Consider the following 21,542-nt stretch of genomic DNA (forward strand, 5'->3'; position numbering starts at 1 on the left):
CCGCAGGCCTGGCAGCCACCCCCCAAGTGTGATGAGCCTGCAAGATAAGCAGCAACGCCCATGAGTTACCTGATGCCCTCACACTGGCCTTCTGACATAAACACAACATGGCTACTGCTTCACTTCGCCTCCCCAGTCTCAGACGCAAGTGGGAATTCTGAGAAATGTGAATCAGCCCAGCCGGGTCATGCGTTACAAAGCTATCGCACGTGTAGTCACCAGAGGACAGGTATGGAATTGTTCACAGCAGTGCTGTTTGTGATAGCTTCAAATAAGAAGTAAGCTATATGTGCACCAACAGTCACATAGGTAAGTAAGCTGTGTTACATGCATAGGATGGAAGTAGTAAATGAAGAAATTATTGCTACATACATCAACATGGATGAATCTTGCAAAAAAAAAATGGAGCCAAAGAAGACAGACGCAAACGAATACAAACTATGATTGCATTTCTATAAATTTCAAAGACAGCAAAGCTAATTTATCGTGTTCGGAGTCCGGATAATAGTCAGCCTGGAGAGAGGGGTGATGACTCGGACGGGGCAGAAGAGCGGCTTCTGTTTTGCTATTCATGTCCTGCTGCTTGGTCTGGGCTCTGCTCACACAGGTATGTTCATGCTGGGAGAACTCATTGTGCTGCAGAGCTATGATCTGTGCGCTTTTGTGAACTTATCCCTCAGCACAAAGTTTAGGTACGTTAAAGTTTTAACAAGTCATTGAGTAGTCATGGACAGGCTGGGTCAGAGGAAAGGAGCTAAGAGCAAGTTGAACCCTGCATGGAGTGGCATGGGGGCGGGGAACAAGGCAGCAGATACTAGAAGAGCAGGTAAGCGAGAGGACAGAGTCTGCCAGAGGGTCTGTGGCAGGCTGTCCCTCTCCTAGGCGAGCCATCTGTTGCCATCATGAAGGGTTAGGACCGTGTGCACAGGGGGCTCATCAGCTGAAGTGCCCGTGTGGCACAGACCGTGACGGTGTAGATTTGGGGGGAGGGTCAGCCCCCTTGTAAGCTTCCTGGGTGTCCTGTTGCACAACACAGGGTGAGAGCCACTGGACCGAGGAGACCGTAGACAGGGATGCTAGTGGAAAGACAGGAACGTGGGGGAAGTCGGTGTGCGAAACCTTACCTTCCTCCCCACGTTCGCCCCTCTTTCAGCGTGCAGCATGCTTTTGCTCGTCTTTAACCCTGACAGATACAACATTGTTCTGGCCTCTCTGTTGTGTGAAATCTTAATTCCTTTTTTCATGCTTTCTCTTTTAGCCCATTGATTAGTTGTTTGAGTTTAAGAGTCCTCTTTTGAAAATAAACTACTTGAAAGTGCCTTAGGCTGCTGAATATGGGATAGGCTGATCCCCCGTGATGCCCACCCCATTCAGAGACTGGGTCGTGTCCGGGTAGACTTGATATGCGGTACCTCTGATGCCCCGAACAATTATCTGAAAGCATTGGTTGTCTGGGATTATTAATGATGTTTCTAATGCTTGGGCAATTAGGGTTTGAGGTGTTGATGAGAAGTTTGTTCTAAAGTGAAATCTTACAAGTATCTTAGTATTTTTATTTGGAAAATTTTTGAATATGCAAGAAAACAGTAGGGCATGTCCTGTAGCATCCTCTCAAGCCTCGAGGAAACACTGCTCTTGTGAACTTCTCTGATTCCCTCAATCTTATGGCTGCTTGTGATTGCTACGTTCTAAAATCCCACGTTATCCTCTGTCATCGAATTTACCACATACCACCACCCTCAGCCTCCAGAACTGTAATCGCTGGTCTCCTTGTTTATCTCCGTATCTGTCCCTGGAATCTAGTCTGTTTGAGGTCAGGGACTGTGTCTTTTTTGACTTTGTAGCTCCAGCATCTAGCTCAGTAGAAACGCAGTAATTAGGGATAAGTGAATGAGCTCTTAAATTCTGCAGGCAAAGAACTGGTGTCTGGACCTTGGAGAAGAGCCTCATTTTGAGGAGAGAGGAGAAAGATTTAGGGAAGGAAGCAGAGCTACGTTTGATCAGAGAAGAAGGAAAAGAACCAAAATAGTATTCTGTCACGGGAGTCAAGGGAAAAAGGGGAGATATTTTTGAGGAATTATCAAATGCCACAAAGAGATCAATGAAAATTAAATTAAAAATTAATTTAAAAATTAAAAAGAGTGTGGGGGTTTGTCAGAGTTATTAGTGGCCATAAAAAGGCAAGATGGAAGCAGGATCTCGAGGGGTTAAGGAGAGAGTACAAGATGAGGAAATGGGGGTGGAGGGTCAAAACATGCGCTTAGAAGTGAGGCTGCAAAAGGAAGGAGATTTGGAGGTGGCCAAGCAGAATGGGAGAACCAAAGCCAGCAGCCTCGCTAGGAAGAACTGTGTTCATTTGAAGGCAGAGATTGGAGGTGCCTTCAACACCCATCTCCTGGCCCTCGGGATGCCTCAGGGACTCTGCTGGCATGTAGGCGATGGAGGGATGAGCCACCGGAGCATGCTGGTGGTCAAGTCAGTAGTACATTTACTCCGAAGCCATGTGCACTTAGCCCTGCACTAAGCCCTTTGAATGATTTTGTCTCTTTTAAACTTGTATCCTCCCTTCTTCCCCACAGGAAACATGGTGGAATGGTGCTTGCCTCAAGATATTGACCTTGAAGGCGTTGAGTTCAAGTCTATGGCCAGTGGGTCCCATAAAATTCAGTCTGATTTCATGTAAGTACTGCCGATTGCAAGTCTTCTCTGTACCATTTCCTCTCGCTCTGTGCTTTCCCCCAGAGAATAAGGGCTCTCCTCGGGGCATTTTCAGGAAGTGTGTGTAAATACCCTGAAAATATATACTGGTTTGTGTTTTTACATCAGTTTTCTAGCAAGAGGTTCCCAAGCTTGAGGTTCTCGATGAGTTTCATGATCCAAAAATGTTAAGAACTCTTGCCCTAGAGGTTCTCTCTCCTTTCCTAAGAAATGATTGGGCCTTGCTTGGGGTTTGGCTTTAATAAAGGAATAGAGTTTCGGTCACATTTGGGTTAACTTAAGGCACGTACGTGCTAAAACTTGCAATTCCAGCTTTAAGTAAGGCCAGTCTGTAGTCCTGTGTAATTAAGGTTCTTGTGAGGAGCAAATTGAGAGAATGTCAGGGCGATGGAATAGCTTTCATCTTCTCATTGGGCTGAAACCATGACAGACATAAGTGTGAGAAATGGGAAGGAAACAAAGTGAAAGCTCTGGTCAAATGTTCTATTTAAAATATCAGAGACTCAGGAAGCGAGGAGAGAATCAACACAGTTTATGCTAATAAAACAGAGGTCCCCCCATCAGGTCAGTTTTTATGCAGGAGGAGAAAGGCTGTATCCATGGTCGTGGGCGACTGAGTAGCAGGCTTTGCAGAGATCAAGTCCTGGCTGCGGCGGGATGACCCTTGGCGGTGCCACAGTTTCTTTGAGACTTGGTTGTCCCATCTGTGAGGTTGAGGGGCTTGGGCTGATCGTCCCGCTGAGGTTCTAAAAAAGGTTTTTCTCAGGCTGAGTTTTCTCACGTAGAGCCCTGGACGCAGTTATGTCTTTTGTTCGCAACTGTATCTCAAAGGCAAAACACAGAGTAAAATGAAATTTCTCTCTCTGATTTCGAGCCACGCTACACATTGGGTCTATTTTAGCTATTTCCGAAAGGGGCCCTTCTTTGGCCTGGCCTGCTTCGCCAACATGCCTGTGGAAAGCGAGCTGGAGCGTGGCGCCCGGATGAAATCCGTGGGCATCCTCTCTCCATCCTACACCCTGCTGTACCGGTACATGCACTTCCTGGAGAACCAAGTTCGGTATGTGGCTTACATACGGGGTGGGGTGCAGGGAGGGCAGAGGCAGCAGGGCTCTGCCAGGTGGTGTGCTGTGATGAGCCCTCAGCGGTAAAGGCTGTCCATCAGAACAGCAGATTCCTCACCAAGAACATCCATGGCTGTGTCTCACACCTCGGGTGGTGGTCTTCGTGTTTCACCCAGCGTCCTGCATAAATGATTCTTCATCCTCGAATGAAAGTTGGGGTAGATTTTGCTTTCAGCTTATATTAATATTGTCATCAATTTTTTTTTTTTTTTTTTTTTGCCTATCATTGTTGTGGCCTCTCCCATTGCGGAGCACAGGCTCCGGACGCGCAGGCTCAGCGGCCATGGCTCACGGGCCCAGCCGCTCCGCGGCACGTGGGATCTTCCCGGACCGGGGCATGAACCCGTGTCCCCTGCATCGGCAGGCGGACTCTCAACCACTGCGCCACCAGGGAAGCCCTGTCATCAATTTTGTTGAATTAATTTGTTGACATTGACGTGATCTTTGCTTTACCTTAAACCACAATAATTATCTCCTTGCCCCAGGCAAGTAGACTCTCAACTTTTTTTTTTAAGCCTAATCATTTATTATTGGAGGTAATTATTATCATTGGGGGTAATAGGAAGGGAATTTTTAACAGAAGCTGCAGAACTATTAATTACTTCATATTTTTTTCATCCTGTGAGTAACCTAATTTTATTTCATATTTTGAAGGGAAAATCTACCCCTAAGCCCTGAAGCACTGTTAAAATTTTAGCACATTTGCCTCTCCTCTGGTATGCATGTGTGTGTACTTTATTTATTTATTTTTAAATATTTATTTATTTATTTGGTTGTGTCAGGTCTTAGTTGTGGCAGGCGGGCTCCTTAGTTGTGGCATGTGAACTCTTAGTTGCGGCATGCATGTGGGATCTAGTTCCCTGGCCTGGGATCGAACCCAGGCCCCCTGCATTGGGAGTGTGGAATCTTAACCACTGTGCCACCAGGGAAGTCCCGTGTGTGTACTTCAATATATACATACTTGGCACCATACGACATACATACTTTTATGTCATATGCGTTTAAAAGTTATTATTTTAATTTTTGATATAATCTATCTTGATCATCATCTTTGAAAGAATATGAAATTGTGGGAAAAAAATGTTTATTATTGAAAAATTCATGTGAACGTACAAATGAATTTTAACAATTCTTCCAAATCTTGACACCCAGTGAGATATCCATTGTCAGTATTCAGCGAATGCCATTCTAAAATAGACATAATTTTACAAAAATAGGATTAATATTTTATGAAGATTTAATTTTATCAAATAGGCTAGTTTGAAATATATTTAATTTATTTGTAAATATCAGAAAAAAGTGAAACTGAAGGAATTGTCAAACTTTAATTTTTTTTCACAGTAAGATATGTTATTTCTTAGAATGTTCTTCCAGAGTTAAGAAAAAAGACTGCAAAACATGAAGATACAGTGTCATTCTTATTGAGAAATAATGTATATATAATAAAGTGCACAAATCTTTGTATAGGTATCATTGGTGCTTTTAGGTTGTGTTTTTTTAGTTGTAGACAGTCAGGTATCTTATACTTCTTCCCAGAACCCCTCCCTGACTTTACTTCTCAACTTTCATATACTGTGAAATTTATTACATTTAGTTCTGTAATCACAATTCCCATGATTCTTAAGTCTCAGTTACATGTTTACGACCACATCCAAGGCTTAACTGTGGCTTGCTACGTTCCAGAGCTCGTGATTTATTTCTTGGTTGGTTAGATTTTGCCATCAAGCATCTTCTGTTTCTTTTTTTTTTCATGAAAGGATCATGGGTGCTGCCTTCTCTGAAATCTTGCATGCTCGATAGTATTGGTCTTTTACCTTTACTCTTGGCTGGGTATAAGATCCTAAAATCTTTTCTTTCTTCCTCAGGATGCTATAAATATTGCACAGCAGTATTCTGATATTGGTTGTTTCAGAGAAGTCTCTTTTGTCTAGATCCCTGTAGATTCTTTATCTGTGATGTTTCTGAACAGTTTTTTTCTGGGATAGTTTGTCCCTTTTTATCTATAGATATGACATTTATTTTTAATTTCAGGAACCTTTTTTTCTACAATAAAATACTAAACTTTTCCTCTGCATTTTCCCTTCTTCTTCAGGAACACGAGTTATGTGTATGTTTTCTCCCCATTGTCCTCCATATTTTTCATTTTGATGATTTTTTTTTCTGCTTTTGTGATACACGGGCCTCTCACTGTTGTGGCCCCTCCCGTTGCGGAGCACAGGCTCTGGACGCGCAGGCTCAGCGGCCATGGCTCACGGGCCCAGCCGCTCCGCGGCATGTGGGATCTTCCCAGACCGGGGCACGAGCCCGTGTCCCCTGCATCGGCAGGCGGACTCTCAACCACTGCGCCACCAGGGAAACCCTTGGTGATTATTTTAATAGCTCTATAGTGCTAGAGCTGTCCCATTAGTTTACTCGATTATTCCCTATGGTTAAGCAGTTAGCATGCTTCTAATTGTTTTAACTGCTCCTCTACATTTTGGAGCTGTGATACATATTTTTCTGTATTTGAAACATTTCCTCAGTTTTGTGTCTCAGAAGTAACATTGAATTTAAAATAAAAAACATTTTTATTGGGATCTTGACACTTAAAAAAATTATTACTGCTTTTGAAAAATTAATTTCCCAAGGAGGCAATACATTCTCATCGTTCAAAAGCCAAAAGTTATAAGGAGGTATTATATTAGAGTTCTGGCTAAATGGTGATAACGGAGGCCCCAAAATACACTGGCTCAAATAAGACAGAAGATTCTGCCCCATGTAATGTTCTAGAAGTAGCAGGGTGGTCAGGGTGAGCAGCCTCCTGTCCCCACAATTCAGGGCCCACGCTGCTTCTCTTATTATTCTGCCGTAGCCTAAGAGGGATTTTGTGTTCTAAGGTGTTCTCACCTGTTGGAAGCTGCTCACCACTATTATGTCTGCATTCCAGCCCGTAGGGAGGAATGAAGGACCCGGAAGTTGCATACATCACTTCTCATATCCCATTGTCAAGTCCTCCATCACAAAGACACACCTGACAGCACAGGACACTGGGAAAGGTAGTCTCTAGTTGGGTGACCTTGTGACCGGTTAAAATTCGGGGACTCCTGTTGCAAACAGGAAGAAGAGAAGAATGGATTTGGAGGAAATTTTAGCAGCCTCTGCTTCAGTTTGCCCCCCCTGGCGACCTAGGTATCCGTGTGTACTCTTCTTCCCAGACATAGAGGACATTCCTCCCACCCCGAGACATCATAGAGCCTCATGTGGTTAATGTTTCTAGTCTAAAATCCAGGGTTTCTGTGTGATTTGAGGCAATCAGGACATGGTTCTCTTATCCTGGAAAGCGATGAAAGAACAGTCACGTCCTCCATTCCCACTTCCTAAATGCAATACAGAAGTAGAGAAGGAACCACAGTGCAAGCTCCCATTTGAAAAAGAAGAATCAGAAATAATATGAGGGGTCGTTAGTCCATAATCATAATGAAATTTGCTGAGTAGGGACGGCAGAGACCCCTTGTCCTCACAGAGCAGCATGCTCCTGGCTGCACCTTGGTCCTGCTCACTAGAATCCCCTTGTCCATGTTCCTCCATGGCTCCTGGCTTTGCCTTCTGAGCGTTCTTTATCCGTTTTGTCCCATAACCACTTTTGAAACAGGCATTGGTGAACATTGGAGAAAGCTGCATGGCTTTGGAACATGTTTCCTGCTGGTGTGGATTTGGGGGTCTAGTGATTTCTTTAAGGGTTGAGAAGTCAGCGGCTTATATAGGCCAAGAACATGACAATACAGATGAGATCCGGCGATTTCAGGGTGGCATGGCCGTAGACAAGAATGTGACAGTACAGATCCCTCAGAAACCGAATAGGCTTCTTGGTCTGTTTGCTTCCACTCAATTCCACGTAAAAATATCCACTGCCAAAGATCTCCTCTGGGTCTTAGTTTTTAAGTCAGTAGATGGTGGCCTAGTTACTGATCACTGTTCTTGGCCTGTCTATCTTTCCCTGGTTTTAGTGGCAACTACCTTGAGACTGAAGCCTAAATCTGGGCTGTATAAATGGGCAGACTCCCATGTCTGGGAGAGTTTCTTAGAGGCTTTGAGAGAAATTCTTAATCTCCTGCATTTTTTTTTCTTTTTCTTTTTTTTTTTTTAACATCTTTATTGGAGTATAATTGTTTCACAATGCTGTGTTACTGTCTGCTGTATAACAAAGTGAATCAGCTATACGTATACATATATCCCCATATCTCCTCCCTCTTGCGTCTCCCTCCCACCCTCCCTATCCCACCCCTCTAGGTGGTCACAAAGCACCGAGCTGATCTCTCTGTGCTATGCGGCTGCTTCCCACTAGCTATCTATTTTCCATTTGGTAGTGTATATATGTCCATGCCACTCTCTCACTTTGTCCCAGCTTACCCTTCCGCCTCCCCACGTCCTCAGGTCCATTCTCTACATCTGCGTCTTTATTCCCGTCCTGCCGCTAGGTTCTTCAGAACCTGTTTTTTTTTTTAGATTCCGTACATATGTGTTAGCATATGGTATTTGTTTTTCTCTTTCTGACTTCACTCTGTATGACAGACTCTAGGTCCATCCACCTCACTACAAATAACTCAATTTCGTTTCTTTTTATGACTGAGTAATATTCCATTGTATATATGTGCCACATCTTCTTTATCCATTCATCTGTCCATGGACACTTAGGTTGCTTCCATGTCCTGGCTATTGTAAATAGTGCTGCAGTGAACATTGTGGTACATGACTCTTTTTGAATTATGGTTTTCTCAGGGTTTATGCCCAGTAGTGGGATTGCTGGGTCTTTTAAGGAACCTCCATACTGTTCTCCATAGTGGCTGTACCAATTTACATTCCCACCAACAGCGCAAGAGGGTTCCCTTTTCTCCACACCCTCTCCAGCATTTATTGTTTGTATATTTTTTGATGATGGCCATTCTGACTGGTGTGAGGTGATACCTCATTGTGGATTTGATTTGTATTTCTCTAATAATTAGTGATGTTGAGCATCTTTTCATGTGTTTGTTGGTAATCTGTATATCTTCTTTGGAGAAATGTCTATTTAGGTCTTCTGCCCGTTTTTGGATTGGGGCGTTTGTTTTTTTTTGATATTGAGCTACATGAGCTGCTTGTATATTTTGGAGATTAATCCTTTGTCAGTTGCTTCATTTGCAAATATTTTCTCCCATTCTGAGGGTTGTCTTTTTGTCTTGTTTATAGTTTCCTTTGCTGTGTAAAAGCTTTTAAGTTTCATTAGGTCCCATTTGTCTATTTTTGTTTTTATTTCCATTTCTCTAGGTTATCTCCTGCTTTTGGGGTACAGAGGAATTGTTTTTTTCAGTCCCGTGGGGTCCCAAATATTTCAAGCCTCAATTAATTTATATTGCAGAACTCAGAATGTACACCCTTATGCTGCTGTATATCCCACCATTTCTGCTTGCAAACTGACCAAGTCTTGCATATTTTCATCTTGCTGTTGTAGTAGTAAGATGAAAACTACTAAAAACTAAAAACATCAAGGAGCTATCAGTGCTCTGTTTCTCACTGCTTCCCTTAAAGTTACAAGTTCAGATGATACAAGGCCTGTCTTCCAAGTTATTGAAGTTCTAGCAAAGTTTTTGTTTGTTTGTTTTTTTAGCGATCTTCCCTTTCTAGCTACTAAGCCAATGCTACAGTGTGGTTTTTGATACTATGGTAAATCATTCCTAAATATCATTTTCTGCTTTAGCTCAAATCCAGGCTAAGTTGCTATAACAAAGAAACCCAAAATACAGTGACTCAAACAAGGTAGAAGTACAGCTTTTCTAGGATGACAATCCCAGAGGAAGGGAAGTGGTCCAGTGTGGTAGACGGCTTTGTCCCACTGGGTCATTTCTGGGACCCAAGTCTTTCTGTTTTGTGTCCTGCCATCTGCTAGAGTATTGTCCTCACCCACATGGTAAAAGTTGATTCACCATTACTAGGTCTTGCAGGAAGGGGAAACCTACAGGAATCCCAGAAATCAGACACATCGCTCCTGCCCACGTTTCATTGAGTTATGCTTAGTTTCTAGCCACACCTCTAGCAGCAAGACAGTCTAGGAAATGGGGTCCCTTAACTGGGTGGCCACGTGAGCAGCTAAATTTTGGAAGGTTCTGTTACTAAGGGAAGAAGAGAGTGGCAGCCTCAACCACTGGCATGAAACGAAGTCTTCACCCAGTTCCCATATCCATCCAGTAATCCCAGTAATCACTGCTGATTTCCCATGTATCTTTCCAGAGTTTGTCTATATACAAATACAAATGTATATTCTTATTTTCCCTCTTTTTGTACAAAAGGTGGCATGTTATACATGTTGTTTGCACCTTGCCTTTTTCATTCAACAGTATATCTAGATCTTCTCATATTAGTACATGGAGAGCTTCTTCATTGTTTCTCACAGTTGTATTACGTGCCCTGTGTAGAGGAACCATGCTTGCTTTATCAGGTTGCTTACTGATAGACATTCGGTTGTTTCCAGTCTTTTGCTGTTATGAGGCTGCACTGAATACCTATGAGCAAGTATAATTTCACACATGAGTAGTATATGTGTACATTAAATTTCTAGAAATGAAATTGGTGATTCAAAGAGCATATGTGTTTGTAATTTTAATAGATATTGTCAAATTGCTTTACATAGAGATTGTACCATTTTACATGCCCAGCAGTAATGCAAGAGAATGCTGTTTCCTCACAGCATTGTCCACACAGAAGTACAACTTGTGGATTTTTGGCATTCTGATTGGTAAAACATGGTACGTGAGTATAATTTTAATTCACAGTTTTCTTAGGAGTGAGGACGAGCACCTTCATACATGTTTGAGTCACATATATTTCCTCTTCTGTGAACTGTTCCGAGCCTTTGCTACATTATTATTATTATTTTGCGGTACGCGGGCCCCTCACTGTTGTGGCCTCTCCCGTTGCGGAGCACAGGCTCCGGACGCGCAGGCTCAGTGGCCATGGCTCACGGGCCCAGCCGCTCCGCGGCATGTGGGATCTTCCCGGACCGGGGCACGAACCCGTGTCCCCTGCATCGGCAGGCGGACTCCCAACCACTGCGCCCCCAGGGAAGGCCTGCTACATTATTTTTTGATCGTTGGTTTTTTCCTTATTAATTTCTAGGAGTTCTGTGTGTAATATGGAGATTTGTTCTTTGTGATATTTTTTCCACTTTGTCATTTGTCTTTTAACATTACTTTTTGTCATGCAGATCTTCTTCTTCCTTGAGTTCGATGATATTCCTATGGCTTCTAGATTTTGAATCATAGCTAGGATGGTTCTGCAGTTTGGTGATTAAAGAGGGCTCAGGATAACATGAGAGAAGGACTTGCATGAGAAGGTACGGGGAAAAGGAAGAAGCACAGTGCTGTAAGCCCAGGTCTAGGCAGGGGTGACACTTGACGTCAGCAATGACTTTTATGTAAATTAACTAGACTTGATTTTTGAAAACACTGAATCCATGTTTTATATTTATTCTTACTTATGATATCCTAACGTTATTTGTTAGTATTTCATCCATAACTCTTGGCTTTGAGATCTCACTAGTTAGAGAGTGTTTTCTATGACTATTTCTTATTAATCAGAAGATATTGGAGAACTACTATATAATTTTAAAGGATTAATTTTAAACCACATTTTTGACCTTGCTTAGATCATGTTCAAACAACCTACTGTAAAAGAACATTTCAGGGACAGTTGGTATAATTTGAAGGTGGACTGGGTATTAGTTTGGATTAAGACCCATTATTTTGTTAGGCAAGATAATGCCGTGGTGGTTATGTTATTTTTTAAATGGACTCTATTAGTTAGAGATGTATGCTGACATACTTATGGGTAAAATGTTATAAGGGATTTGCTTTACAACATTTCAGGAAAAAGAGTGGTGGGTGGGCAGGCGGAGAGGGTATAGATGTAACCATATTGATAAAATATTGTTGAAACTAAGTGGTGGATAATGGGGTCTATTATTCTCTTCTTTCTACTTTATGTTTGAAATTTTCCATATTGAAAAGTTTAAAAAGACTAAATATAAAATTAACATAGAGTTATTGCAGAAAACTGAAAAATGGACAAAGCCTAATGGGAAGAAAAGAACGTTGGGCTTCCCTGGTGGCGCAGTGGTTGAGAGTCCGCCTGCCGATGCAGGGGACACGGGTTCGTGCCCCAGTCTGGGAAGATCCCACATGCCGCGGAGCGGCTGGGCCCGTGAGCCATGGCCGCTGAGACTGCGCGTCCGGAGCCTGTGCTCCGCAACGGGAGAGGCCATGACAGTGAGAGGACCGCGTACCGCAAAAAAAAAAAAAAGAACGTAATCCCAGTAGCCAGACATATCTGCTGTTAACATTTATATCCTTCTGGTCTTTTTACCAGGTATAAATGTGTGCATACACATTAATTTAAAAAAAAAAAAAGAACGTTGAGGTCGTTCAGTATCTAAATTTTCTAACCAAAAGGTACGTTAACGTTTCACTGATCGTGAATAATGATAGTCCTCGTCGTCATTGTGCTGGTTCCACAGCGTCTCAGTATACAGACGGATTACAGGTTATTCGGTTGTTTCACTGTTATTGGGCTTTTAAGCGGTTTCTTATTTTTCACCACCGTGAACATGAGTATCCTTACGGGTAAATGATTGTTCATATCCATATACAGATCTTTAGGCCTCGTTCCTAGAAATGGAATCATTGGGTTTCAGGGTATATACAGGGTACAATTGGATACAGATTTCAAGTGACCCTTCAGAAAGGTGGTACCATGTTGTACCTGCACCAGCAGCAAGTGGGAATGCCTGTTCTGTACTTGCAAGGCCAGAAGACAGACTGGTGCAGAGCAGTAATGAGTACACAGGAGTGATGAAGTGTAATTGCTGTACAGGGGCATCTCTGATACTTACATTGGGTGCATTATTGCCTGGTGTGGTGGGGAAGGGAGGGTTAGTTGCGGTGGGCATCAGCATGGACACATAGCTTATGTTGTATCAGTGAAGGGGCTGCGGGCTTACGTAACACCCCAGTGTCTCTGGTCCTTCAGGGGAATCCTTGATCTGGCCCAGAGCCCGTGGCTTCAGGTCAGTAGCGCACATTGTGCCGGTTACTCTCTCATTTCTACATTGTCATGTCTCTTGGGCACTTTCCATAGATACTTGGGCTGTGTTCCTTAATCCATGTATCTGTGTAGGTAAGATCACCAGGAAGGCCTCCTCCTGAATCATCTTTGAAGCCCAGCTTATCTTCCAACACTCTCAGCCTTGTTTCAGTACCTTTGGGTTTATCTTGGTGTTACACTTTGATAATCAATCTTGTTTATTGCAAAATCTATATCGTGTTTAAAATTTGAGGCTTTCATAAAACGGTTGCTTAACATTTATCCGGGAACTACCAATTTATATTTATGTCTGTGTTCGCGTTCTGTATTCCATATGATTGCCTTGTTCTGTCCCATCAGCCAGTGGTATAGGCTGTCAGAGGACAGGATCCTGAAACTAGCTTTTTGTGTAAGAGACCCTAACTTAATAGTGAGCTGTTCTTTCGAATCTTGGTTCAAGTATAGAGTTTAATGTAGTCAAACAGGTAAGACAGTTAATTCAGAAGCAAATCAACAAGGAACCTAGAAAATAGTAGCCAAAACATAGTATTAGAAATACAATAAAATGCTTCCCACAGTTCTTTTTAAGGAAATTAGGTCCTAATGAAAACAGCTTTGAACTTAATTGTCTATCTGTTATTTTGTAGTAATCAAGCTTTCATCCCTTTGACACATCCCTGAAAGGTGTCTGAAGTCGGCCATCAGAATTGTCAAACACAGCTTAGCCCCCATGGATTTCCCATCTAGCGTGTGAACGTTTGTAAGAGTGAAAGAAATGATTATAAGCACGCATACCCCCAAGGTCATTTGTTATTACATCACACGACTGCCTCCTTTTGCAAAGCTTAAAACAAAATGTATAGGAGCCCCCAAATTAGAGAGCTTTCACTCAGAGGAGAGTTTATTTTTGTAATCTTTTTTTGGGTGTACTTGATGATTTTTTTTTTCTTTTTAAAAATGTAAATTTGGGACTTCCCTGGTGGCGCAGTGGTTAAGAATCTGCCTGGCAATGCAGGGGACATGGGTTCGAGCCCTGGTCTGGGAAGATCCCACATGCTGCAGAGCAACTAAGCCCCTGTGCCACAACTACTGAGCCTGTGCTCTAGAGCCCGCGAGCCACAACTACTGAGCCCATGCGCCACAACTGCTGAAGCCCGCGTGCCTAGAGCCTGTGCTCCGCAACAAGAGAGGCCACCGCAATGAGAAGCCCGCGCAACGCAAGGAAGAGTAGTCCCTGCTCAACGCAACTAGAGAAAGCTCGTGCGCAGCAACGAAGACCCAATGCAGCCAAAAATAAATTAATTAATTATTTAAAAAAATGTAAATTTGCCCTAAGTTCTCTTCCAGGGCTTGGCCTGAATCTTCCCCATTTACCCACTGTTTCCAAACCCTCCCTGTGCACCTGGCTAGACTCTGCCCCACGTGCTAGGGAGGAAGGAACCTAGTGTTTTGTGAGGGGCTGAAATATATGAGGCCCATTTTCTGCTTAACTCCATTTACACCTCAAAATGATATCGCGGTGTTACTAGTATCTGTGTTTTTAAGGAGGGGAAAAAAAGCAGATTTTGAAAAGTTCAGTAGCTTGACCGAGATCTCACAGGGAAGAAGTGGCAGCCGTGGCCTTGACATGAGGAGCTGTACGTCCCCCTGGAGCAGAGATGTTTGGCGAGCAGCTGGGTACCGGTTGGATTGTGCAAATCTTGAATCTGAGTTTGTGTCAGTGTTTGGAGGAAGCCGGCAGTGACAGGTTGGGGGCATCATTGCCTTTCAGCCATCATTGTACCAGGGCCAACCGTCATTGGCGATGCCTCCTCTTCTCAGTAAAGCTATATTTTGATTCTTTTTCAGTGTAAGAGAATAGAAGTTATAGGGTTCTAAAGAAATGTAAACGGACTAAAAAGGTTTTAGTGCCTTTTATTTCTCCCTGTATTAGTTTCCTAACGCTGCTCTAACAGAGTACCAAGAACTAGGTGACTGAGAACAACAGAAATGTATTATCTTACAGTTCTGGAGGCTAGAAGTCTAAAATCAAGGTGTCAGCAGGCTTGGCTTCTCCCCAGGGCTCCGAGAGAGAATCTGTTCATTGCCTCTCTCCTACCTTCTGCAGCCTTTGCTCTTCCCTGGCTTGTAGATGTGCCACTCTGATCTCTGCCTTCATTTTCACATGGTGTTCTTGTGTGTGTGTGTGTGTGTGTGCACGCGCGCACACGCGTGCGCCGAAATTTCCCCTTTTCATAAAGACACCAGTGATACTGGATTATGGCCTCATTTAAAATTCAGCCCATTGTGCTGTCGGTAATCATAGTGCCAATATGGTACCCACGGTCCTCCTGTGCTTGACCTGAAGACAGGATTGGATTCTCCATTGCCCAGATGCTCCAAGGCCTCAGTGTTGCTTTCTTGATTTGGGGGTTAGTTGACAGAACTACACACAGCCGAGTCTCTGCCACCCGAGCAGACTAGGTTGGGGAATAAAAGAGATTCTGAGCTTTTTATTACTTTATTACTTGGTGCAAAAATTATAAGCCCTTCGTGACATCCAGTAATTGTTTTCCGTTATTTGAGACATTGAGGGGTACTCTTCCGTCTTATTCTTTTGTATCAGCAAAGCAAGAACACGAGCATGCTTTCTCAACAAAGAGCAGCTTTCAAGCAGGGAATTTGTGGTCTTCCAAGTTACCCCTTCTCTGGGAAGCATCCTTTGCTCGAGAACAATAGACATTAGTTACAGACTGTTAATTCCTCCTCTTTCCCAGGAGGAGGAGATTGCGTCCACAGCACTGTTGGGGAGCTTCAGAGCCTATGTTAGAGTTTTTCATAAGGAGCTTCTGTAACACCAAAGGAGGCGTTCTAGGCGGCCTCAAGAAGGGGGTCTTTTAGTTTGTCCAGGCCTTTGCCCTCCCCACCCCCACCAAAGTAGTACTTCCCCTGGGGCCAGGGAGTGAGTGGCAGGTCTGTGGGAAGAGCCATTCTCACTGTGCGTGTGTGTCGTGCAGACACCAGCTGGAGACACCGGGACATTACTCTCGTCTGGCTGCATTCTACGAGGACAAGAAGGGGGTGCTCCATGACAGTCCGGGGAGAGGTGGCAGCCTGCCCCCTGTCTACTGGCTGCCTTCCATCCACCGGTACATGTACCCCGAGATGAAGGTAGGTCAGCCCTGGACTTAGGTCTGGGGACAGCAGTTGTTGATTATTGTTTTCATGAATAAGGAAATTGTGTCTTGGGCTGATGCCCAAAGTCTGCTTTTGATAGAATAGGATTGTAACCTAAGCATTTGATGCTTTTAAAACATAAAGCAAGTTATCTTAAACTAGCATGCTTTCTAATACTTCTGTCATGGTGCAGAGCCGTACTGATAGGCCAGCGGTGGTGGACTCCTGGTTCTAGCGATTGCCTCAGGTAGTTTAAATGCAGATATTTGAACTAAAGATGAAGCGTTTGCGCAGTTAAGCTATTTCTTAGTTACAGTAGTTTCGGTATTCCTTTATTGTGTATTTTCTTCCTGAAGTACTTTGTAAATACTAGAATGTGTTTATTTACCATTAACGACACACCCAGCCAAGTGTTAGGCGTTGGGAGGGTACAAAGATCACCCCTCCTCCTTCTTTTTCCCCCATCCCCCCTCCTCCATCCTGCACTTCCCCCTTCCCATCTCCCGCCACCTACAGGTGGTCACAAGATACTTCAGTGGAAATTTCAGGCTCCCTGGTAGAGAAATTATGCCATGAGTTCTAGAGAACTCTGGGAAGGCATCTTGCAAGAGGAGTTGGTCCTTGAAGTATTTGTCTGGGGGAAAGTGAGGGGAGCTAATTCCAGACTGAGGGAAGGCATGAGCGACAGTGGGGACCACGGTCCGTCACTTTGTCAGCACCTTCTGTGAGTTAGACATTCTGCTAGCTATTTATCAGTACCTGCTGCAGCACTCTTTAAAGTGGATTTTTTTTTTTAAATCCATGTTTTACAGATAAACCAGTTGAGGTTTATAAAGGTTTAGTGACTTGGTTAAGGCCTTATAGCTAGTAGGAGATAGAGCCAGGATGTAAACACAGGCCTGATGCCAAGGCCACCGCTCACTCCTTAGCCCACTCCACTGCCTTTGTGAGGTCGTGGGCGTGAGAAAGCCCAGGGCAAGTTCGTGGGATGTGAGCAGAATGGTTTGACTGGGATTGAATTTCAATGTCAGCCGGCCAGGAGAGAAAGGATTGGAAAAATAGGTTGGAATCAGATTGTAGAGAATCTTAAATACTAGACCATGGAATTTGAACCTGAATAAGTACCAGTTAGGGTCTTGTTAGGAAAACACAAACTATGTCAGATATTTCGAACTAATTCAATACAGGGAATTGGTAATACAGGAATTGGAAAACCAGAGGCACGGAAAGGTAACAAGATAACCTAAACACTAGAGATACAGACAGCGGCACCACCCTATATTAGTTATCCGTTGCTGCATCACAGATCGCCCCCAAATTAATGGCTTAAAACAGTACATATTTGTTTCTGTGAGTCAGGGATCCAGGCGTGGCTTAGCTGGGTCCCCTCTTCATGGTCTCTCATGAGATTGCAGTCAAGGTTGGGGTCTTATCTGAAGGCTTGACTGGGGAAATAGCCACTTCTGAGCTCACGTGGTTGTTGGGAGGATTGAGTTCCTTGAGGGCTGTTGGACTGAGCGCCTTGCGGACTGTTTGTTGCCCCCAGTGGGTCTCTCCGCAACATGATGGCTTGCTTCATCAAAGCCAACAAGTGAAAAAGACTGTTGGCGAGATGGAAGTCATAATCCTTTGTACCTAACCGTGGAAAGTCACAGCCCTGCAATGTTGCCGTATTCTCGTGGTTAAAAGCAAGTTCCTCAAGAGGAAGAGGGGGTTGCATAAGGCCATAAACACCAATAGGTGGGGACGTCCCTGGGGGTTTGGAGGCTGCCTGCCACGTGCTCCCGGGGCTGGAGTAACAAAGAGGGAAAAGTGACGTTATCAAAACCACAGGAGCTGGAGGAGGGGCGCTGCACAGCTGGCGCTCAGACCGCTGGCACTGTGCACCTGTGACGTGTTAAGACATTTTAAGTATATAGTTCGGTGAGTTTTTTACAAAGTGAACACATACATAAAGAAAAATTTTAAATAAGCTTATAAAGTAGAGGTCAGATTTAAGACTGTTACAGAGGGAAAAAAAAAAAAAAACCTGGAAAGTGAGAGGAAGGCAGGATCGCAGTCTCTCTGAGGCCCAACGGTGGCTGGTAAATGTTCCCCCAGGGAAATGGGAAAGTGGGAGAGAGACAGAAATGGGGGGAGTGAGCCGCAGGAGCAGATGCATTTCCTAGGGGGCTGCAGGTGAAAGGTGAGGGATGAAGCATGAACCCCGAGGGGCTTGCCAGCAATGGTGAAAGAACAGGAAGCGGAGAGTGTACCTGGCATGAAAGGGCAGAGGGAAGACAGGTGGGAACTGGGCCAGTCAAGAGAAGCAGCTGCAAGGCCACGAGGAGGGAAACGGCTTGGAGCAAAAGCAGGAGAAATGTGGGTGGCGCCGTGCAGCTGGGCCGGAGATGGGTCGAGGCGCCGTCTGCGGGGCCGCCTCTCTCCAAAGTGAGGAGGGCCCCTCGCCGGGCCCAGGAGGGGCAGCCTCCGCACGCCCTCCTGAAGTCCCCCCCCCCCCCCCGTCGCGGCTCGCATCAGCCTGGCCTTTAAGGGCTTGTGCACCCGCCTCTGCCGCCAGCCTGTACCCTGTGCCAGGGCAGGGCCTGGCCTCCTGTTCATTGTGGGAGCCAGACTGCTTAGCTCAGGGCACAAAGCGAGCACGTGGGAAGTGCTTCTTGCCAGAAGGTACACGTGTCCATGAATGAATGAATAAATAAGTACAGGCAGAACTGAGGACTGCTGGTTTACTCTAGGATTCTAGGGCCCAGGACACGTTTGGACAAAACCCTGCCAGACCTTCGTGCAGGAGAGGCACACGTTTAGGGCGTGAAGATAAGCAGAGTGGGCGCTGAGAAGAACCTGAGGGCCTTTGGCTCTGTTCTGTCTGGTTGGCGGGTGGAGGCCGGCAGGGGCTGAGCGAAGAGTCAGGAGAAGGGAGGGAAGCAGAGGATGCGCTATTTCACGAGAACGTGCGACTGGACGCAGGGAGCAGCCGTGGTCGCGCGCTGCCCCTCCTCCCGGAGAGCTGGGACGTGGTGGCAAAGGAGTGGCAGAGGGCAGGCGGGGCCCCTCGGGGGACAGCCCTTCCGCAGGCACGGGGCGGGGGGTGGCTGTGGTGCGGGGCGATGCCTTGGGTAGGGAAGCCCTCTCCCGGGTGGTCCGGAGGAGGGGGCCTGGCGGAGCGCTGCGGCCACCCCGGGGCTCGGGTGGCGGGTGCCCCAGGGGGCTGGCAGGTGTCACAGCCAGCGCGCGGCCTTGGTGCCGGTGGCACCTGCCTCCAGAAGTGCTCTCACCTGCGTCCCGAACGGGTGAAGAGCAGTGTCCCTTATGACGCTTTAGCATGAAAGTGACCTTCCAGAAGGCTCACAGAGCACCTGGCTTGAAGCCTCACGTCTCGTCGGCGACAGTTGTGGCTGCTGCATGTGGCTTTTCCCACGTGCTAAGGGTTCCACATGGTTTTTCTCAAACGGTCCTTCTAGCCAGATGAAGGATGGTCTCCCGATTTTACAGATGAGGAAAGAGAGCCCGAAATGTTGGCTGGCTTTCCCGAGGCTTCCCTGTGAGTAGAGGGCAGAGCAGGACAGGCCCCCAGCTTTCCCTGGGTCAGAGCTCGAGCTCCTGACGCCGGGATGTGCCTTGGCGGCAGGGTCCCGGGAGGCGACCCTCAGGGTTGAGGGTCCTCGCATCCAGCACTGAGAGGAGGCGGAGGTGGGCTTAGGTGCGGGGGCTTGTGTCAGGGAGCCCCGTGGGGTAACCTGTCATCTGTGCCCACACGTCACCTCGCACGGGAGCCGGGTCCCTGTACGCTTGGGGTCTCACCCGGCACTGTCAGCGCATCCTTTTCTTCCTTCCGGTGCTCAGTCGTGTTGGGAGCTGAACGTTCTCACTGAGGTGTCCGTCACCTCGGAGAGACTCTCAGAAGTTACGCCCAGCTTCGCTTCCTCTGCACCGCTTCCCCCGGTTGAAGTAGTTTATAAGATCCCTAAACTCACACTTCGGTGTATCAGAGGAGCTGTTGAATGATGGACCTCTAGTTTAAAGATAAGACTTTGAACGTGAAAAATACCATTTTACGTGGAAGTAACCGTCCCTTATTGAATCTGTTTGGTGGTACCTTGTTTTTTTTGTTGTCGTTGTTGGCAGGGGAAGGGATGGTTAGCATACACTTGTATTCAATATTTTTTGCAATATTTCTAACAAGCTATTCCCCTCCCACCCCCTTTTAATTTTTTCAGATCACACACCCAGCTGGCTGCATGTCTCAGTTTATTAAGTTCTTTGGGGAACAGATACTCATCCTTTGGAAATTTGCCTTACTTCGAAAGCGCATCTTGATATTTTCTCCCCCTCCAGTGGGCGTCGTGTGCTATAGAGGTAACTAGAAGCCAAAGTCAGGGACTCTTCCCTAGTTCTCTGCAACAGAAACTGCCCCAGTCTTTCCAGTGTTGACCAAGGCCAGAAGGGATTGAGCCATATCAGGGCTTCAGGGGTTTTAAGCCTGGGAGTGACACGGTTGGATTAGTATTGTAGAATGTGGACTCTGGCGGTACGGAAGACGGATCGGGTAACACGTCAGTGGTCTGGTGAGGGAGAAGGGTCTGGGTTAAAGCGGAGAGGATGGATGCTTGATATGTTTTAGAGAGAAACCTGGCAAAGCCTGGCGTCTGGGTTGTAAGGTTCTGATGTATGTGACGTAACGGAGGCAGGATCCAGGATGCTGAGGACAGTGAGGCCACCGGGGGGGGACCAAGGAGGAGCAGGTGGGGGGCAGTGTGACAGAGTCACCTTGGACGTGACGAGTGTGTGCTGCTCTGAGGCCTTCTCGAGCGGTACTCTAGGCACTGCTACAGTTGGGTCAGGACCTTGGGGGACAGGTTGGGCCACAGAGACAGACCTGGGGGTGGCACAGAGGCCGAGCTGATAGCGGGGGGTGGGTGCCGTCATTTGGGGAGAATGTGAGTGAGGAGGGACGTGCCAGCGTGTAAGGTGCAGGCCTGGGAGGTGAGCCAGCGAAGGCGGAAGGCAGAGGGGGTGTTGGCGTGCAGTCAGAAGAGGGGAGGGGACCAGGAGATGCGGGGGTCGCGGTGGGTAAGAGTTCTGAGAAGGGAGAGGGTCACCAGCGCCAAATGCTAAGCAGGGCCTCGTGAGACGCAGACTGAAACGTGTCCGTTGGGTTTGAGCGCCTTGGTGGAGCTGACAGCTCCGAGAAGGTGGCCGCAGGCTGGGAGGGAGGGGCCGGAGGGGCCCGGGCGGCCTCACCTCCGCCGTCTCCCCGCAGTGTACTGCTGCTGCTGCCTAGCCAACGTCTCCCTGCCCGGCATCGGGGGCACCGTTCCCGAGTCCAAGCCTTTCTTCTACGTGAACGTGGCCGACATCGAGAGCCTGGAGGTAGAGGTGTCCTACGTGGCCTGTGAGTACGGGGCCCGCCCCATCCTGCCCGCACATCCCTGGCGGGGTCGCCCGGGGCCCTCC

At 46.2% G+C, this 21,542-nt stretch overlaps 1 protein-coding gene across 4 annotated transcripts in view; it reads left to right on the forward strand.

Moving 5' to 3' along the window:
- DENND11 (DENN domain containing 11) overlaps positions 1–21,542 on the forward strand; it is an 85,666-nt gene that overhangs the window by 55,904 nt on the left and 8,220 nt on the right. For all 4 annotated transcript variants that reach the window (XM_060305216.1, XM_060305215.1, XM_030854033.2 and 1 more), the window contains 5 exons: positions 2,580–2,679; positions 3,620–3,778; positions 15,929–16,082; positions 20,306–20,444; positions 21,349–21,480. In XM_060305216.1, coding sequence (XP_060161199.1) covers positions 2,585–2,679; positions 3,620–3,778; positions 15,929–16,082; positions 20,306–20,444; positions 21,349–21,480 — 679 coding nt within the window. In that variant the 5' untranslated portion in view covers positions 2,580–2,584. The remainder of the gene's footprint in view (positions 1–2,579; positions 2,680–3,619; positions 3,779–15,928; positions 16,083–20,305; positions 20,445–21,348; positions 21,481–21,542) is intronic.

This window comes from Globicephala melas, chromosome 9 (genome assembly GCF_963455315.2).
Source record: "Globicephala melas chromosome 9, mGloMel1.2, whole genome shotgun sequence".
NCBI classification, from domain to species: Eukaryota; Metazoa; Chordata; class Mammalia; order Artiodactyla; family Delphinidae; genus Globicephala; species Globicephala melas.